We start from the raw sequence: 20,610 nt of genomic DNA on the forward strand, positions 1-20,610 counted from the left end.
CAACTACGGAGCCCATGCACCTACAGCCCATGCTCTGCAATGGGAGAAGCCATGGCAGTGAGAGGCCTGCGGACTGCAACAGACCAGCCCTTGCTCGCCGCTAGAGAAAGCTGGATCTGGGGTTCAGTTCAGTTCAGTCGCTCAGTCGTGTCTGACTCTTTGCGACCCCATGAATCGCAGCACACCAGGAACTCATCACAAACTCCTGGAGTTTAATCAAACTCATGCCCAGTGGCTAACACATCACCAGAAGTTTGTACTCGCCCTTTCTTAGGGCAGAGCTATTTTCCTCTTACAGATTTTGTATGTATCTTTCCAGGGCATTATTCCTTATAGGTATTTTTGGTTACTGGTGTTTTTGGTCTTCTCTTCCACTATATCTCACAACCGATTTTTGTTGCTTTTATCAATTAGAGCTATGGTCCCAGCACCTTAACCTTCTGCCTCCCACACAGGGGACCATGCACCCACACACCGGGGGTGGCATGCAATGATGGGGGGAGAATCTGTTCATGTCAGGGGAGACGGGAGTAGAGAATTTACCACTTATGCTTCAGTATTTTTAAAATTTTTAAATATGTTTCTTGTATATAATAAAAGATTTAAAAAATGAAGCGACTGTATAAGCATGAACAGGCTACATCTCACGGCAGTAACGACCACCCCCAAATCCAGCAGCAGGAACAACAGCTCACACTTCTCGCTCTGGCTGCATATACAGCACAGGTCAGCAGGGGCTTCTGCTAGTCCTCGTTGCTCAGGAAGCACCATCGCTTCATGACATCATCAACTCCGCAGACGGTGTTAGGAAGGATGGCACGGAGAACCAAGAACTGGCTGTGAAACACTTCTACCTAGAATCACATGTCACTTTCTACAGACCACAGGACCACATCTCTGCTTCAAATGGGCAAGGCCTGGAACTGGAAATTCAGGGAGTGGCAGGGACGTGCCCACAGGGTGGAAGAGCTACAACTGCAAGCACAGCAGTCACAAGCGGATAAAGTGAGCTACTTCACAATTTCACATTGGAAAAACTTGCTCGTTAAAGGAGCCCTGAGTAAATTTTTTAACAAAGGGCTATTTTTGGATGCAAGTGAACCTGCCTTCTAGCTTTTGTTTTCTTATCTGAGAAGCCTTGCGCTTCTGGGCTCTTTACTCTATTAGAAGAGTGCACACAGTCATTGCAAAAACCCCTACTTAACCTCATTACAGATGCCCGGGACATGTTCTACCTCCAACAGCCAAAGTGCCCAGTATTGATGACGTGGGAGTCCCAGATAACACTGGCTCATCAGAAAGCCACAGGGGACAATGAGGCTGGCTCCGGGGACATCGCCCCCAGACTCCTGGCTTCCCCTAGCACCTGCCACAGATGTGCAGGCCATGCCAGCCACTCCACAGCTTCCACAAGGAGGGGGTGCCAAACCGAGCAGGAGGTCCCAAAGGGTGACACCCACCAGAGAGAAGGCTCTGCATCAGGTCTGTGAGCTTAAAAGCCCACTCCTCAGCACCTCACTGTATCACTAATGTGGTCAGAAAAGGAAAGGAACATCCTGGCTAACTCATTAGTTTCCCTCAACTGACATCTGCCCAATATTTTCAACCCATGCCATTTCCTTGCTCTAACAGTCAGGCTCTGTTGCAGCCCTAATAGAGGCAGGAGCACTCGGGCTCTGCCTCCAGTGGCTGTGTCACCCTGGACAAGCTACAATGCCTAACTATCTGTGCTTTGATTTCCTCATCTGTGAAATGGGATTACAGTACCTTTCGAGATAGCTGTAAGCATTTAAGTCAATACAGGGGATTCCCTGGCAGTCCAGTGGTTATGACTGAGTTCAAGCCTTAGTTGGGGAACTAAGATTCTGCAAACCACATGGTGCAAAAAATAAATAAATAAATAAATTATGATAACCCGCCTTTCACTCAAGAAGCAGTATTTGTCCAACACTAGAACTGTCAATAAGGGACAGTACAAGTCTCTAAACAAGGCAGTACCCACCCTACCAACTATTAATAGAAACTACCTGCTCTCCAGGGCTAGTTTCATAGCAAAAAAGTATCTGAGAAAGTTCTGAAACCTGTAGCAATACAAAGCAAAAAAATAAGGACTTAACAGTACAGGTGGGACTTCCCTGATGGTCCTGTGGTTAAGAAACTGCCTTCTAACACTGAGGGATGCAGGTTCGATCACTGGTCAGGGAATTAAGATCCCACCTGCCACAGGGCAACTAACCCGTTGCACCACAATGACATGGCCCGCGTGCTGCAATGAAGACCCAGAGCAGCCAAAAATAAATAAAAACACAACCAACAATACAGGTAATTCAATTATCTCCCCCAAAAGCATAAAAACTAGGGAAACAAATTAACATGTAAAATAGGTGTCTCTTGTGAACGTCTTTTAAACACAAAAAGTAGATGGAGTGAGTGGACATGAAAAAAGCACTATACCCCTCACTCTATAATGATATATAATGCTGCTATGACCTTGCTGAAATCTTAGTACAACTCCATGAAGCCGGTAAAATAGGTAACACTCCTCTTTTAGAGATATGGAAACCAGGCTCACAGTATGAATTCATTTACTCAAGGTAAGGCCTCATCTGAGAATGAGTTCTTGTCCTGGGACTCTCAGTCTGCTCCCTTCTTTCCATTCCACCAAATTTTCATTTGAAATGAATTAAATTGCATTGTCAGAAATCCAAAAAAAATTGAGAACGAAACTTGATCCTCAGCTTCCCTAGGTTTCTCCCTGCCAGGTTCCTCTGTCCATGGGATTCTCTAGGCAAGAATACTGGGGTTGTCATGCCCTCCTGTCAAAGAGGTCTAAACCAAGACAAATTACAATTAAAATAGCAAAATTAAAGATAAAGAATCTTAAAAGTAGCAAGGAAAAAAAGCAATTAATTATGTGCAAGAAAACTCCGTAAGCTGACTTTTCAGCAGAAATTTCACAGATCAGAATGAAGTGACATGATATACTCAGTGATGAAAGGGACAAAAAATCTATACCTGTAACCAAAAATATTTTACTTTACATATAAGCAATAGCTAAAAGAATTCCACACCATGACACTGGCATTGCAAGAAATGTTCAAGGGACTTCTCTAAGCAGGATTTTAAAAAATGAGAAAAAAAAAAAAAAAAACCCTCACAACTACAAATATGAAAATTATGAAAGGAAAAATCTCATTGGTAAAGGCAAACGCACAGTAAAAGTAGTGCATCAACCACTTATAAAGCTAGTAGGAAGAGTAAAAGACAAAAGCAGCAAAATCATCTATATCCACAATAAGCAGTTAAGACATATACAAAACAAAAAGTCATAAAATATGCTATCAAAAACACTGAATAATGTGGGGGAATAACACACGGTTTTTAGAGCGCATTTCAACTTAAAAGATCATCAACTTAAAATAATAACACGTCATTACTAATATATATTACATATATTTATGTGTGTGTGTGTGTGATTGCTATATATGAGCATCTTGAAAAGTGAAAGTGAAAGTTGCTCAGTCATATCTGACTCTTTGCAACCCCATGGACTATACAGTCTATGGAATTCTCCATGTCCGAATACTTAAATGGGTAGCCTTTCCCTTCTCCAGTGGATCTTCCCAACCCAGCGATCGAACCCAGGTCTCCTGCATTGCAGGTGGATTCTTCATCAGCTGAGCCACAAGGGAAGTCCAAGAATAATACTGGAATGGGGAGCCTATCCCTTCTCCAACTGATCTTCCAGACCCAGGAATCGAACCAGGGTCTCCTGCATTGCAGGCAGATTCTTCACTAACTAAGCTATCAGGGAAGCCCATGAATATCTTGGTTATGAATATCATGGTAACCACAAATCAAAAGAAAACCCTACAACACACACACACACACATGTACTCACCCAAAGAGAAAGCAACCCAAATATATCATCAAATCAGATGGGGGGAAAGAGCAAAAGAAGGAACAAATAAGAACTATAAAAACAATCAGACAAGAATTAACAAAATGGCAATAAGTATATACCTATCAACAATTACTTTAAAAGTAAATTGATTAAATACTGTACTCAAAAAGACAGAGAACAGCTAAACAGGTAAGTAAAAACACAACCTATCTATATGCTGACTACAAGAGACTCATTTCAGATCTGAAAACAAAGAAACTGAAAGTGAGGTAATGGAAAATGGTATTCTATGCAAATGGAAACAAAGAGAGCTGGGGCAGCAATATGTGTACCAGACAGAACAGATTTTCAAATAGACTATAACAAGAGACAAAGAAGGACATTATATAATGACCAAGGAATCAATCCAATAAGATATAACAATTGTAAACAAATACACATCCAACATAGCAGCAACTAAATACATAAAGCAAATATTATCACATTTCTGACTGGAGGATTTTTGCAGAAACTATTGCTGGTAGCTGGCGATTTGTTATGTAAATGAATACTGAAATGTCTCTGGTCAATAATGTTCATGTAACAAAAGATATATTAATACATCTTTGGTCAATAATGTGTTAACAAACATAAAGGGAAAAACTAACAACAACACAATAATAAGAAGGGTCTTTAACACCCCACTTACATCAATGGACACATCATTCAGTGAAAAAATCAATAAAGAAACATTGGCCTTAAATGACCCATTAGACCAGATGAATTTAACAGATATATCAAGTCTCAACAAAGTTAAGATGGAAAGCATACCAAGGATCTTTTCCAACCACAGTGGTATAGAGTAGAAATGGACTACAGGCAAAAAAAGCAAAAAACACAAACACACATGGAGGCTAAACAATATTCCTTCTAAACAAATGCTGGGTCACTGAAGAAATCAAAGAGGAAACTTAAAAATACCTGAAGACAAATGAAAATGGAAATACAATGATCCAAAACCAAAATCTATGGGACAAGAACAAATCTAAAAGGGAAGTTTATAGCAACACAAGCCTACCTCAGGAAACAAGAAAGATCTAACTATCTAACCTTAAATCTAAAGGAACAAGAAATAGAAGAACAAACAAAACTCAAAATTAGTAGAAGGAAAGAAACAATAAAGATTTGAGCAGAAATAAATGGAGGCTAAAAAAACCAACAGAAAAGATCAATGAAACTAAGAACTAGTTCTTTGAAAAGATAAAACTGGCAAACTCTCACCCAGATTCCTCAAGAAAAAAGAGCAGATCCAAACCAATAAAACCAGAAATGAAAGAGAAGGTATCAATGACACCACAGAAACACAAAGGATCATAATTGCTTACTACAATTATACACCAATAAAATGGACAACCCAGAGTAAATGGATAAATTCCTAGAAACATTCAATCTCCTAAGACTGAAACAGGAAAAAACAGAAGATACAAACAGAAGGATTATCAATCATGAAACTCAATCAGCAGTGAAAAAGAAACTCCCAGCAAACAAAAGTCCAGGACCAAATGAATTTGCAGATGAAATCTACCAAAAATTTAAAGAATATCTATCTTTTGAGACTTCCTTGGTGGTCCAGTGGCTAAGACTCTGACCTCCCAGTGCTGGGGGCCTGGGTTTGATCCCTGGTGAGGGAACTAGATCCCACATGCTTAAACTAAAAGAGGCCATGTGCTGCAACTAAGACCCAGTACAGCCAAATAAATAAATAAATATTTAAAAAAAAAAAAAAAGAATATCTATCTTTCTCCAACTACAGCAAAAAAGGAAGAGGAAAGTGTGCTTCCAAACTCACTGTACAAGGCCAGCATCATCTTGGTACCGAAATCAGATGAGAACACCACAAAACAAGGAAAATATAGGCCAACATCCCTGATGAACACTGATGTAAAAATCATCAACAAAATGTTAGCAAAATGAATTTAAAATATTAAATTACATTCAATTACATTAAAAAGATCATATACCATGATCAAGTGAGATTTATCCCAGGGTTTCAAGGATGTTTCAATATCCAGAAACCAATGTGATACACCATACAATAAATGGAAAAATAAAAATCATATGATCATCTTAACAGATGCAGAAAAAGCTTTTGACAAAATCCAACGTCCATGTATGATAAAAACTTTCAACCAATTGGGTATAGGGAAACACACCTCAACATAACAAAGATGTGATACACACAAATAGGATATGACATGGCCATTAAACAAAAATGAAATCTTGTCATTTGTGACAACTTGAATGGACCTGAAGGTTTTATGCTAAGTCAGTCAGACAGAGAAAGACAAATACCATATGATTTGTCTTGTACATGGAATACAAAAAAAAAGAACAAACATAATAAAACAGAAACAAATCGACAGAGAACAAATTGGTAGCTACCAGAGGGGGGGAAGGTAGGGGGATAAATGAAATATGTGAAGGGGGGTGAAGAAGTACTTCCAGTTATAAAGTAAGCCATAGGGATGAAAAATACAGCACAGGAAATAGTCAATAATTCATAACTTTGTAGAGTGACAGATGGTAGCAACTTAGCATGGTGATCCTTCTGTAATGTATAAAAATATCGATTCATCACTATGTTGTACACCTAAAACTAATGTAGTAAGTCAATTATACTTCATTTACAAGGAAAGAAGGAAGAAAAGGGAGAGGGGTGGGAGAGGGAAGGAGATGAAAGGAAAAGAAAAAAAGAGAATAAATTCTACTTGGTGGTTTTCTGGGTTTTTGTTGATGTTTCTTCGGTGTTTTAAAGATGCTGCCCCACAGCCTTCTTTCTCACCTTTCTGACAAGAAACCTGCTGTCACCTGCATATGTGCTCTTCTGTGTATGGTCACCTGATGCGAAGAGCCAACTCAGTTGAAAAGACCCTGATGCTGGGAAAGATTGAAGGCAAAAGAAGAATAAGCAGCAGAAGATGATATAGTTAGATAGCATCACCAATTCAACGGACATGAATCTGAGCAAATTCCAGGAGATAGTGAAGGACAGGGAAGCCTGGCGTGCTATGGTCCATGGAGTTGCCAAGAGTTGTACACAACTTAGTGACTGAACAACAACAATCCCGTAGCTCACAATATGACTGTATTTGGAAACAGAGTCTTTAAAGAGGTTAAAATTTTATCTGGTGTCCTTATAAGAAGAAACCTGGACAGACATGCAGAGGAAACATGACCTAAGAGGAGTGAGGCCCTAGAAGAAACTAACGCTGCCAATACACTGATCTCAGACTTCTAGTGTATATGTATAAAGTACATTAAAAATTTACTGTTTTAGTGACTCAGTCTGTAATACTTTGCTATGGCTGCACAAGTAAACGATTATATCTGGTAATCCTTGATTTTGAGCATTACTTTGCTAGCGTGTGAGATGAGTGCAACTGTATGTCAGTTTGAGCATTCTTTGGCATTGCCTTTCTTTGGGATTGGAGTGAAAACTGATCTTTTCCAGTCCTGTGGCCATTGCTGAGTTTCCCAAATTTGCTGGCATATTGCATGCAGCACTTTCACAGCATCATCTTTTAGGATGTGAAATAGCTCAACTGGAATTCTAACACCTCCACTAGCTTTGTTTGTAGTGATGCTTCCTAAGGCCCACTTGACTTCACATTCCAGGATGTCTGGCTCTAGGTGAGTGATCACACCATTGTGATTATCTGGGTTGTGAAGATCTTTTTTATACAGTTCTATGTATTCTTGCCACCTCTTCTGAGTATCTTCTGCTTCTGTTAGGTCCATACCATTTCTGTCCTTTATTGAGCCCATCTTTGCATGAAATGTTCCCTTGGTATCTCTAATTATCTTGAAGAGATCTCTAGTCTTTCCCATTCTATTATTTTCCTCTATTTCTTTGCACTGATCACTGAAGAAGGCTTTCTTCTCTCTCCTGGCGATTCTTTGGAACTCTGCATTCAAATGGGTATATCTTTCCTTTTCTCCTTTGCTGTTCGCTTCTCGTCACAGCTATTTGTAAGGCCTCCTCAGACAGCCATTTTGCTTTCTTGCATTTCTTTTTCTTGGGGATGGTCTTGATCCCTGTCTCCTGTACAATGTCACAAACCTCTGTCCATAGTTCATCAGGCACTCTGTCTATCAGATCTAGTCCCTTAAATCTATTTGTCACTTTCACTGTATAACCATAAGGGATTTGATTTAGGTCATACCTGAATGGTCTAGTGGTTTTCCACACTTTCTTCAATTTAAGTCCAAATTTGGCAATAAGGACTTCATGATCTGAGCCACAGTCAGCTCCTGGTCTTGTTTTTGCTGACTGTATAGGGCCTCTCCATCTTTAGCTGCAAAGAATATAATCAATCTGATTTCAGTACTGGCCATCTGGTGATGTCCATGTGTAGAGTCTTCTCTTGTGTTGTTGGAAGACAGTGCTTGCTATGACCAGTGTGTTCTCTTGGCAAAACCCTATTAGCCTTTGCCGTGCTTCATTCTGTACTCCGAGGCCAAATTTGCCTGTTATTCCAAGTGTTTCTTGACTTCCTACTTTTGCATTCCAGTCCCCTATAATGAAAAGGACATCTTTTTTGGGTGTTAGTTCTAAAAGATCTTGTAGGTCTTCATAGAACCGTTCAACTTCAGCTTCTTCAGCGTTACTGGTTGGGGCATAGGCTTGGATTACCGTGATATTGAATGGTTTGCCTTGGAAATGAAGAGAGATCATTCTGTTGTTTTTGAGACTGGATCCAAGTACTGCATTTTGGACTCCTTTATTGACTATAATAGCTACTTCACTTCTTCTAAGGGATTCCTGCGCACAGTAGTAGATATAATGGTCATCTGAGTTAAATTCACCCATTCTAGTTCGCTGATTCCTAGAATGTCGACATTCACTCTTGCCATCTCCTGTTTGACCACTTCCAATTTGCTTGATTCATGGACCTAACATTCCAGGTTCCTATGCAATATTGCTCTTTACAGGATCAGACCATGCTTCTATCACCAGTCACATCCACAAAAGGGTGTTGTTTTTGCTTTGGCTCTGTTCCTTCATTATTTCTGGAGTTATTTCTCCACTGATCTCCAGTAGCATATTGTGCACCTACCAACTTGGAGATGAGCACACAATTGTATTCATCTCACATGCTAGTAAAGTAATGCTTAAAATTCTCCAAGCCAGGTTACAGCATTACGTGAACCGTGAACTTCCAAATGTTCAAGCTAGTTTTAGAAAAGGGAGAGGAACCAGATATCAAATAGCCAACATCCGTTGCATCATTGAAAAAGCAAGAGAGTTCCAGAAAAACATCTATTTCTGCTTTATTGACTATGCCAAAGCCTTTGACTGTGTGGATAACAATAAACTGTGGAGAATTCTGAAAGAGATGGGAATACCAGACCACCTGACCTGCCTCTTGAGAAATCTGTATGCAGGTCAGGAAGCAACAGTTAGAACTGGACATGGAACAACAGACTGGTTCCAAATAGGAAAAGGAATATGTCAAGGCTGTGTATTGTCACCCTGCTTATTTAACTTCGATGCAGAGTACATCATGAGAAACGCTGGGCTGGATGAAGCACAAGCTGGAATCAAGATTGCTGGGAGAAATATCAATATCCTCAGATATGCAGCTGACACCACTCTTATGGCAAAAAGTGAAGAACTAAAAAGCCTCTTGATGAAAGTGAAAGAGGAGAGTGAAAAAGTTGGCTTAAAGCTCAACATTCAGAAAACTAAGATCATGGCATCTGGTCCCATCACTTCATGGGAAATAGATGTGGAAACAGTAGAAACAGTGGCTGACTTTATTTTGGGGGACTCCAAAATCAGTGCAGATGGTGACTGCAGCCATGAAATTAAAAGACGCATACTCCTTGGAAGGAAAGTTATGACCAACCCAGACAGCATATTAAAAAGCAGAGACATTACTTTGCCAACAAACATCTGTCTAGTCAAGGCTATGGTTTTTCCGGTAGTCAGGTATGAATGTGAGCTGGACTATAAAGAAAGCTGAGCCCCGAAGAATTGATGCTTTTGAACTGTGGTGTTGGAGAAGACTCTTGAGAGTCCCGTGGACTGCAAGGAGGTCCAACCAGTCCATCCTAAAAGAGATCAGTCCTAAGTGTTCATTGGACGGACTGATGTTGAAGCTGAAACTCCAATATTTTGGCCACCTGATGCGAAGAGCTGACTCATTTGAAAAGACCCTGATGCTGGGAAAGATTGAGGGCAGGTGGAAAAGGGGACGACAGAGGATGAGATGGTTGGATGGCATCACCGACTCGATGGACATGATTTTGGGTAAATTTCAGGAGTTGGTGATGGACAGGGAGGCCTGGCGTGCTGTGGTCCATGGGGTCGCAGAGTCGGACATGACTGAGTGAACTGAACTGAACTGAATCCTTGATTAGATATATTAGACATTGTGAATTTTACTTTGTTGCATACTGGCTATTTTTACATTCCTATAAATATTACTGAACCTTGTTTCAGGATGCAGTGAAGTTACTTGGAGACGGTTTGATTCTTCCGGGGTTTGTTTTTATGATTCGTGCTGAGCGCACACATGGGCTGAGCAGCACTCTGCTGAATACAGAATACAACTCTGGATGGCTCTCCAGAGTTCTCTGTGCCACTGTCTCTCCCTGGTCCTCTGTCCTGTAAACTGTAGGCATGCAGGTGTCCCCAGGCTCTCAGCACCTCACCCACGGCCCAGGGAGTCAACCAGGCTCTCCACATCGCTTTCCCCTTCCCTGAGCTATAGTGGAGAAACTCTCACATACACAGCGGGAAGCTGGAGCTCTTGTAGGACTCACTTTGTCACCTTTCACAGACCACTGTCTCTCACTGCCAGTGGCCAGTGTTTGGAAAGCTTGTTTCATGCATTTTGTCTGGGCTTTGTTGTAGTTATTTCAGGGTAAATTTAGCCCTTGTTACTCTATCTTGGCCAGATGTGGAAGAATCAGATTTCTATTAAAAAGTGTCTATATTTAGTCTTCATCAATTCCTCCATGACTGCAACAATCAAAATTATTAAGAAAGAGTTTTTGGCTTTATTTGCTATATTAATAGGTATATCCCAAGACACATTTTCTATTATAATAAATATTCTATCATATATGAGTATATACAAATATATATATATATTCCATTATATTTTCTCATATTCTCTCAGAAGGAACAAAAAAGTAAATCCAAAATTCATGTCTGAAAACTAATAGCTGGACTAAATTCTACCTAATTTATAGGTGGAAACCTGAAGAACAATCTTCAAACTCTTACTCAAACACAGTATTGGGAGTAATTTCACTGAACAGAACTGAAAACTTAATACACAAGAGCAATCCATAAATTTTCCCAGAGAAGAAAACAAAAAGTCATGAGGATGTTGGCAGAGTTTAAAGCTGGTTGTCCTACTGTGAAAAGGCCTTATTCTCCTGACAGTAACAAGGATGTTTTATCACTACAACATAGCTTATTTTCAAGCGCTTTATACATAATTGCATTACTTACTGTTGAAAAACAAAATTCACCTGAGCAAATCTTAAAAGATCTTACTGGCTTTATTCAACGGGCAGCATCTCACATAGTAAATACGAAGCAGCTCCAAAGAGCCATACAAAATGAAAGACTTTCCTAGGCAGAAGGGAGCAGGAACAAGGAAGCTTTACGAGACAAAATAATTGGGTTTATTCCAAGGTCACTTTCCTTTAGGAGACAACAAGGTTCTAACAGGCAGATGACCTCATCAGTGCTGACCAGGTGATTCCCAATTGACTGGTTTAAGAATTTGAGCCGAGACTGTAATAAAATTTCTGTTTGGTGATGTGGGGCTTATTTAGCATAAGCAATTCCATTCTGGGTATGTTGTCTGCTTTTTAAAACTACCTTGCTCTATTTTTCTTCACAGCACTTTACCACCTCCTTGAAATTTACTATATATTTACATTTACCTTTTTTTTTTTGCTATCTTTCTCCCTCAAAAGGGGAATGTGAGTTACACAAGGACTGGGAACTGTCTGACTGTAACATTCTATTCACAGCCTTCAGCACACAGTAAGTCTTCAACAAATACTCACTGAATGAAAAAAAGAAAAATCATGCTAGCAATCTTCTGTAGAGCTGCCACACTGCTAACAGGAATTATCCACAGGACAATTTTACTCTCTCAATTATATTCTGTTTTAAATCTGTATTAGGAAATCCTTTTCATTTCTGCAATCAGAAGAAAAAAAAATGAGACGGAAACAGAGAGAAACAGACAAGATCCCTCTGGGGCTGCCTTTCACTATGGCGACTGCCATCTCTCACAGTGGCCTCACACCAGAATCCCTCCTCAGTCCCTGCAGAACCTCCCTGGTGCTTCCTCAGGAAGCCCTGGGCTGTACCAGCAGGTTCCCAGCTGGCCGACACCGTCCCTTCCTTCTGGAGCCCAAAGCCGGCATCCAGTGTCCTAGGATGGCAGTCTTATTTTCCTTCCTGTAGGTTCTGCCATGACGTGCCTTCTCAAAGTGTGCTCTGTCCCTAAACTGTGAACATTTATTTTATCTACAGATAGCTTGATATGCCAGGGATGCATTGAAAAATTAGTTACATCCTGTCAGAGAAGTGGAAGCCTAAAAGATGAGATATTCTGAAGATAAACCAGTACAAAAAAATGTCAAGAGTAACAAAGGACAAATGTGAGATCAGACTATCCTTCTCCAGCCATCCTTGTATTGTCTCTACCACAGACATCATGAAAATGTCACACATAAAAACTGACAGACAACAAACTCCCTGAGGATTGGCACTGCCTTCTTTCATCTTTCCCAGTGCCTAGCATGATTTCAAACAAACAGAAGCAAGTTAACTGTTGGTTGAATAAAATAAACCTATGAGCATGCAACACTGACAACGCCACTTTCAGGTAGGAACAAAATGATGTTCCAGGCCCAAGAATGGCACAAGTCAAGCATGAAACAGTAAAGAGTCTTTGCTATACACATTATTAGGAGAGAGAAACAGCTGAAAGTTAAAAGCCATACATGTATTTTAGGACCCTGAACTATAGCATCCAAATGATCTGCTTCTACTCTGAACATTTTTCCCTTCCCATTACAAAGAATTCAGTCAATTCATCTAAATCTTGCATGGAGATCCAAGTTTGCTAAGACCTGAAAAGAATTTCAACTTTCTTTTCTTTACCCTAAAGCTCAAACCTGTCAATCCTAAAGGAAATCAACCCTGAATATTCATTGGAAGGACTGATGCTGAAGCTCCAACACTTTGGCCATCTGATGCGAAGAGTTTACTCACCGGAAAAGACCCTGATGCTGGGAAAGACTGAAGGCAGGAGGAGAAGGGGGAGACAGAGGATGAGATGGTTGGATGGCAAAACCAACTCAATCAACATGAGTCTGAGCAAGCTCCAGGAGATGGTGAAGGACAGGGAAGCCCGGCATGCTGCAGTCCATCGGGTAGCAAAGAGTCAGACACCACTGAGCGACTGAACAACAACAAAGCTCAGGACAACTTTCAAGTTTCAAGAACAAACCCTAAATTCCAGCATTCCTGAGTTGTGCTTGTATTTCTTCATTGACACTCCTTCTCTGTCTTCATCTCTGCAAAATGCCACTCCTCACACTGACACTCATCTACCCCCTCCTCTTTTTACCTTCTCAGGGCATTTCCTGGTAAACCAGGGCATACCTGGAAAACAGAATACACATAAAACAAAGCCCACAGGCGCCATCTCAAGACAAATTCTGCTAGAAACCTCTATTTGTGTATTAGCAAAACCTGAGGGGCAAGAATTCTGCTTATGAACCATATATGATCATTGACGTTGCCCTCTGTTCATGTTGATCTTTTCTCTACCTCAAATCCAGCTTAACACCCTCCTCACTGGCCTGTGTGCGGAGTCCTCAGGTGGGGGGTGCAAGGGGAGCTGCCCTCAGACCTCCCAGGACCAGGTCGCACTCAGCTATACAGAACACACCACAAGTCACAGCTGCAACGACTTCCCATGAAAACCATTTCCATCATCCATTGTTGCAACACCACAAGTTGGAGAAGTGAGTCTCTGCCAAGGAGATTGACTGTCTTGACAATGAGACTTTAGCAAATGGTAGGAAACATCCGATTAAGCCAAAGAGAGACAGCTAAGACTGGGTCCAGGTGGAAAGCTGAAAAAGAAATACCTGTGGTAGCTCCTCTCCCCTGGGTGGAGGGCTTCGCTCTTATTTCAGAGAAAACAGAAGCACCCAGAGAACTTCCACTGCTGTCCCACACAACTAACCACCTCCCTGCAACTTCACAGCACCCTTGGGGATCCCTAACCTCTCTCTGAATCCCAGAGACATCATGCCACCAGCAGCTGTTTCATACTGGAGCCTCACCCTGCTTCTATAAGGGAGATTTTTATCCCCACATCACGAGGAAGAAATAAGCTCAGAAAGTTAAGCAATTCTCCCCAAGACACAAACCTGAGAACACTCACTTGAGACTATACAAACTTTCCTCCAAAATATCAAATGATACTAAGATGGGCACCAAGCCTAAATAACAGGTCTTTCTACTAACCAGACATCTTGGGTGGGTTTCTGGGCATCACACTTCCTTGTGTCAGCAGCCTGACACTCCAGACACTGGCCCTCAGTTCAGGAAGAAACAAAACACCTGTCCACCCTCCATGTGGACACTCAAGTTTTATGGCATCACGTTAAGCATTTGACTTAATCTGTCAGTTTTCAAGATTGTATTACAGTTAAATTTTCCCTATAAACTGCATTTTGGAAGGAAAAGTGCTCTTGTGGGAGGAGTAGGAGGAAGACCTTGAGTCTGGAAAGGTTTGTCCCATCTCCACTGCTATCAGCAGAACCCTGAGGCGATGACCCATCTAAGCCTCTCTACAAGACTACCTCTATGATAAGTGTCTTCTGGAGCTCTTTATCTACCTAAAAAGTAACTCCTGCATTTGGGCAGTCCATGCCCAACATTACTGTAGAAGACAGGCACTCCCTTGAGAAGGGAGAGTACCCACTGGCTGAAAGGAACTGGGAAGTAAGCAGAGATACAGGACTCAAGTTCCAGGGTCCTGAGTTCCAGGGCTGCAATGTGTCCCTGCTAAGATAAACCACAACTGGGAAGAGAGGGACTCAGCTGGGAGCCCCACTTGAAGCACCATAACATAGCCTCCCTGGCTGCTTGTCATGGTCCAGGAACCGACTCTACTCTGGGGAGGGGGAGGAGAAGAAGGTGGAGAAAAGTAGACTTTAAGTACAAAAGCTAGCTCTGAGAGCACTCTCTTCTCTCCATATGTAAAGAAAGAGATACCAGGCACAGAGCCTTGTCTGGTGAGCTCCCTATTCCCCCTCAGGAAGATGAACCACCCGGCTTTCTGGGTTACGGTAAAGCCTTCTGCAACCCTGCATGAAGTTCCTTCTTTTGGGTCAAGGAGGAAACAAGGGTGAAGCCTGCATTCTTCTGTATTTACGCACAAAGGTCATTAGATATGAAACCTCCCACGAAGTCCACTGATCTTGATTATCTGGCAGATTTGGACAGTCTAGTTCATTTAAACACAGACCTATACACCTCACTGGGCTTCCCAGATGGCACTAGTGGTAAAGAACCCACCTGCCAATCCAGGAGACACAAGACCCACAGGTTTGATCCCTGGGTCGGGAAGATTCCCCTGGAGGAGGAAACGGCAACCCACTCCAGCACTCTTATCTGGAGAACCCATGGACAAAGGAGCCTGGCGGGCTATAGACCATGGGATCACAAAGAGTCAGACACAACTGAGCATTCGTCTTGAGTCTTGATGCCTTTACTGAATAGTGCCAAGAACTCCAGGATTACAGAAGAGAAGATCAAAGGCCCACAGAATCCCTCATTTGCCTCCTCATACCAGACATGTGCAAAGCAAAAGCAATATCCAGTCCCTCCTTTCATAAAGTGCAGGGCTAACCTATAAGCCAGATGCCTTCCAAAATGACCCTTTAGTCCAACTTAGGCCAAAACAAACCCAAAGGGAGCTACACTCAATATTCTGTAATAACCTAGAAGGGAAAAGAATCTGAAAAAGAATATATATATATATATATATATATACACATATATAAAATTAACATATTGCAAACCAACTATACATCAATTAAAAAAAAAAAAAAAACACACCTGGCTTTACCTCCAAGGTGGTTGTCTTTATCTATATTAGTCTAAAAAGTTTATCTAAAAAGTTAAGAGGTCATGGACACACACCCAGCTACTCTTCAGGAAAGACTGGAAGATCTGGATGCCCTGGAGCCACATTCCTGCTGGGCAGTCACAGGAAAGAAAGCAGCTCTTGCTGCCCTCTTCAGAGAGAGAACGTTCTCTCCACTTCTCCACAACCTCAGCGCCATCCTGGGGTCCCAGAAAAATGCACACAAAATATTTTTTTTAATTCAGGAGAAAATCCAAAATTTTTCTGTGTATGCACACATGTGCTACAGCAAGAAAAAAGAGGGGAAGGCATGTAAATACCTAAAATAGGAAACAAGACTAGGGAAGAGCCCCACGTATAGAGGAAAAGCTAGACGTAACAGATGATTTTCAATAGACATATAAATCACCAAAACTGAATCCAGAAAGAGACTGCAAATCTAAGAAACTATAACAGCTATTAAAATGCTACATTCTAAAAAAGCACCATGTTCAGGAAGTTTTACAGGTGAATTCCACCAAAATTTAAAGAAAGAGATCATTTCAAAAGTACAATATTTAAACTGGCTAATGAAGAGAAAGAGAAAACTTCTAATAAAGCTATAAAAAACACTAAAATCACTTGGTAAAGATGGCATTAAAAAAGAAAATTACAAACTAGTCATACAACTAACGGTGTAAAACTCCCTAGTAAAATATTAATAAATAGAATCTGTCTACATAAGAGTTATTAATGATGATTCAATAATATAAAATGATGACTCAATGATATGAAATCTATTACTACGACTCAGCATATTAACAGGTCAAGAGGCAAAATTCATATGATCATTTGACAGATGCTAAAACAGCATTTAATATAATTCAACAACCATTTTTGATCTTAAAAAAAAAGACAAAACAGCAGCAACACACCCCTTAGTAACATAACTAACTTGGCATAAACACTAAAAGAATTCTCCTTAAAGTCAGGAACAAGATAAGGATACTCAGTATCACCCCTATTATTCAACCTTGTTCTGGAAAAACAATGTAATCAAAAAAGAGAAACAAAAGACATAAAAAGTAGAAAACAGAATTATTATTAATATTTGCAGCTGATAGGATAGCATACCTGGAAAATTCAGGAACTGCAAAAACCACTTGAAACTAAGATTACGTAAATTGCTAGATACAGAATTAATAAATACAACTAGTAACAGTGTATAAGAAAATAACAACAAGAGATTAACTAGAAGTACACTTAAGAAATGTACAGGATTTTAAAACTGACTTAAAAAGACATTTCTAAGACAGGGAAATGTATATGTAGACTCATGCTCAGTTGCTCAGTCATGTCTGACTCTTTGCAACCCCATGGACTATAGCTTGCCAGGCTCCTTTTGTCCATGGAATTTTCTAGGTAGGAATACTGGAGTGGGTTGCCATTTCCTACTCCAGGGGATCTTCCCCACCCAAATCTCTTTGTTTCCTTCATTGGCGGGCAGATTCTTTACCGCTGCATCACCTGGAAAGCCCAGACAGGATACTAAATAATATTACAAATAATAAATTGCTAGTTTTTATACAATTCAGTAGTAGTATTGGGGTTATATATATTTCAAAATCCTTATTTGTTCAAGATACACTGTGAAAATATTTATGGATGAAATCAGTTGTTTTACAGTCTAGTCTCCCCACCATATCAAAAATGGAGGAGAGGAGGAAGAGATGATTCAAGACTGGCAAAACATGGAAAACTATTGAAATGAAGGGACGGGTTCATGGAGCTTCATTATACTGACTCCTCTACTTCTGCCTATTGAAAATGTGCACAATAGAAAGTTAAAAGAAATGTGCAGGGGGACCCAAACAAGGATGGTTCAAGATGTAAATAATCCCAAAGATGTATAATAAGCTTACAAAAACATACAGAAGCTGCCACCTAACCACTAAGAATGGCAAATTAAAGTTACAAATCAGATGTCGATTTTCAGCAACCAAGTAGAAAAAGATCAAAATATCTGGTAATATTCAATATTTGGGTGAGGAGAGTGACACTAGTGGAGGGTGTACCAATCATACAAGTTCTCGGCAGGGCACTTTGGACTTTCCTTTCAGTCATCAGCATACACCCCTTGGCTCAGCAATTCCACTTCTAGGAATCTATTCTGGATATTCATTCAACAAAATACTTTCTCCCACCTAAGATGTGCCTCTGAAGACAGAGGCCCCAAGAACAATGTCCCTGCTCTCACAGGGCTTCCATTCTCCTGTGGGAGACTATGCACAAAGCCAGTGAAGTGTGCAAGCAATTAAGGGGGATGAAGAAACAAGTAAACAGAAAGAGGCAGGTGGGGGCCCAAGCGCTATTTTGGATGTGCTAGTCTGGGGAAGCCTCTTTGAAGAGGTGACAGCTCAGCAGAGGCCAGCCTGAAGGAGAAAACTCAGGAGGGGAAGGTCCAGGAGAGTATTTCAGGCAATAGGGAAGGAACCATGGGGTAACACAAATTTGCCCTTCCTGCCATCTGCTTTTCTTTTTATTCTCATAACAGCCTTTTGTTTATCCAAAGGAAGTGACACCACTAGAATGTCCCTCTTTGTCCTCAACTCAAAAATAAAAATAATCAGGCTCTTTCAATACAGTAGATCTTTCAAGGGAGATTGTTTCCCCAAACATTACTGTGCATCACAATTTGTCTTCTTCAAAGGAAGAGCTTACACCCTAAGTGTTATGTCAAATCTGTTAATAAAAGTGCATTAAAGCCACCTGTGCGTTTTTAGTGCAGATAAACCTTTCCACAAAAGAGATTATCTTCACAAGAGATGCTGATCAATTGCTACATAATTTTACACAAAAACAAAAATTCTGTCTATCCCTGGACTTCCAGCAGGAAGGGGAACCACTGACTGAGATGTGTATATAGTTTAACCTCGTGATCTTTAGGCAATGAAGTTAACATTTTTTAGGGGCTCTTTAGATAACTATTTTACACTGCAGAGGCCTGTGTCAATTAAGGCCATTCCAGGGGATCTCAAAAGCAGTGACTCTTGCTACCACATCTGAGAACACTACATACTAACTTTTTCAGTCACCAAGAAAGATCAAGACTTCAAAACTGTCATGAGTGATAAGTTCCACGAACAGCCAGATAATAAACACACCAGCCTACGGGGAGAGTCCAGCTGGCGTGAAAAAACGCCCTTCTCTCAACTGTGAGATGATTTCAACGTCAACGCGTTCATCTCCCCAAAGGGAGGCCGAAAACCTCTTCCGGACCGGACAGCGCTTCCCAAGGGGTCGACTCGGGTGGACACATTCTACACACCAGAAGCCAGTGGCTCGCGATCGCCGGGCATCCACCTGCCCTCTGCATTCGAGGGCGCAGCGCCCCGCTACCTCGCACCCCGCCGAGCCCTCAGCCTCCCGGAGAAGGCGGCGCAGCCTCGCGCCTGCACACTGCGGACCCTCCACCGTCCCCAGGGGCCCCGCGGGCACCGGTGAGCTGCCCACCCCGTGGGAGGGACGCTGGGTCCGTGCCGCGCGCGTGCTCCCCCGGCCCCGCCGGGCATCCAGGGGCCCCCCATCCTCGTCGGAAGGTGCTCTCCAGCCGGGCGCCGGGGGGGCCCCGCAGGCCCACTCGGGGAGGCACCAGGGATGGGCCGGCTTGGAGAGGCCGGCGGGGCGCGCGGGGCAGGCAGCTCCGAAGGGGCGCTGGCCCCGGCCGCCCCCGCCGCCCCTCACCTGCCCAGCGCCCGCTTCATGCCCGTGTCCGCGGCGCAGCGCGGCTCGGCCGGCCCCGGGCCCGCCAGGCACAGGTTCTGCTTCAGGCGGCAGTCGGCGTCCAGCGCCGCGGCGGCCGGGCCGGCGGAGGGCGAGCCTGAGGCGGCGCGGCGTTCATGCTCCAGGGCGACGGGCTCGGTCCGCTTCCTCATTCCGTGGCCAGCACGGCCAGTCTCGCCCGCGCCGCCCGCCGCCGCCGAGGGGAGCCACCGCCGAGGTGAGCCGCCGCAGCCGCCGCCGCGAGCCCGCCGCCCTGACGTCCCTGCCGGCCGGCGGGCCCGCCCACAGCCGGTCAGGGCTGGCCAATGAGCGTCGGGAGGCCGCCAACCCGCCCCGCCCTCCCAGGCCCGCCCCCTCCTGGCGCCCGCAGCCATCTTAGAGACGGGCAGACGACGCCGTCGCGGCCGTCACTGTCCGGGCGTGACGCCGCGGCGGGGCGGTGGAGTTGCGCTGCGTAGGGGTCGCGCTAGGTCCGAGCCGGGGCCGCTGGCTTAGCTGCCCGAAAGGGACCCTGCGCCCCCGTCCCAGGCTCTCTGACTTCCCTCAAGAGTAGAAACCCCCGAAAGGGTCTTTTAAGGGTTTACACAACGAAAAGAGAAAGGTGACATCACAAGTCTGTCCTAATAATGCTTTACAACTATTAAATTTTCCCACAAGGCCTTTAAAAAATATGCGATCAGGTAGGTTTGTTTTTTAATTTGAAATACACATGTATATTTTTTTTTCTTTTGGGCCAAACATGAAAACCGAGCTGCTAAAAAA

The 20,610-nt window shown here is 42.6% G+C and overlaps 1 protein-coding gene across 1 annotated transcript in view; it reads right to left on the minus strand.

Moving 5' to 3' along the window:
• Positions 1–20,061, minus strand: part of ABHD12 (abhydrolase domain containing 12, lysophospholipase) — a 56,368-nt gene extending 36,307 nt beyond the window's left edge. Inside the window, exon 1 of the mRNA XM_061126510.1 lies at positions 19,810–20,061. Within this exon, the coding sequence (XP_060982493.1) occupies positions 19,810–20,000 (191 nt within the window). The 5' untranslated portion in view covers positions 20,001–20,061. The remainder of the gene's footprint in view (positions 1–19,809) is intronic.
• Between the last annotated feature and the right edge of the window lie 549 nt (positions 20,062–20,610).

Source organism: Dama dama, chromosome 23 (genome assembly GCF_033118175.1).
Source record: "Dama dama isolate Ldn47 chromosome 23, ASM3311817v1, whole genome shotgun sequence".
Classification (NCBI taxonomy): domain Eukaryota; kingdom Metazoa; phylum Chordata; class Mammalia; order Artiodactyla; family Cervidae; genus Dama; species Dama dama.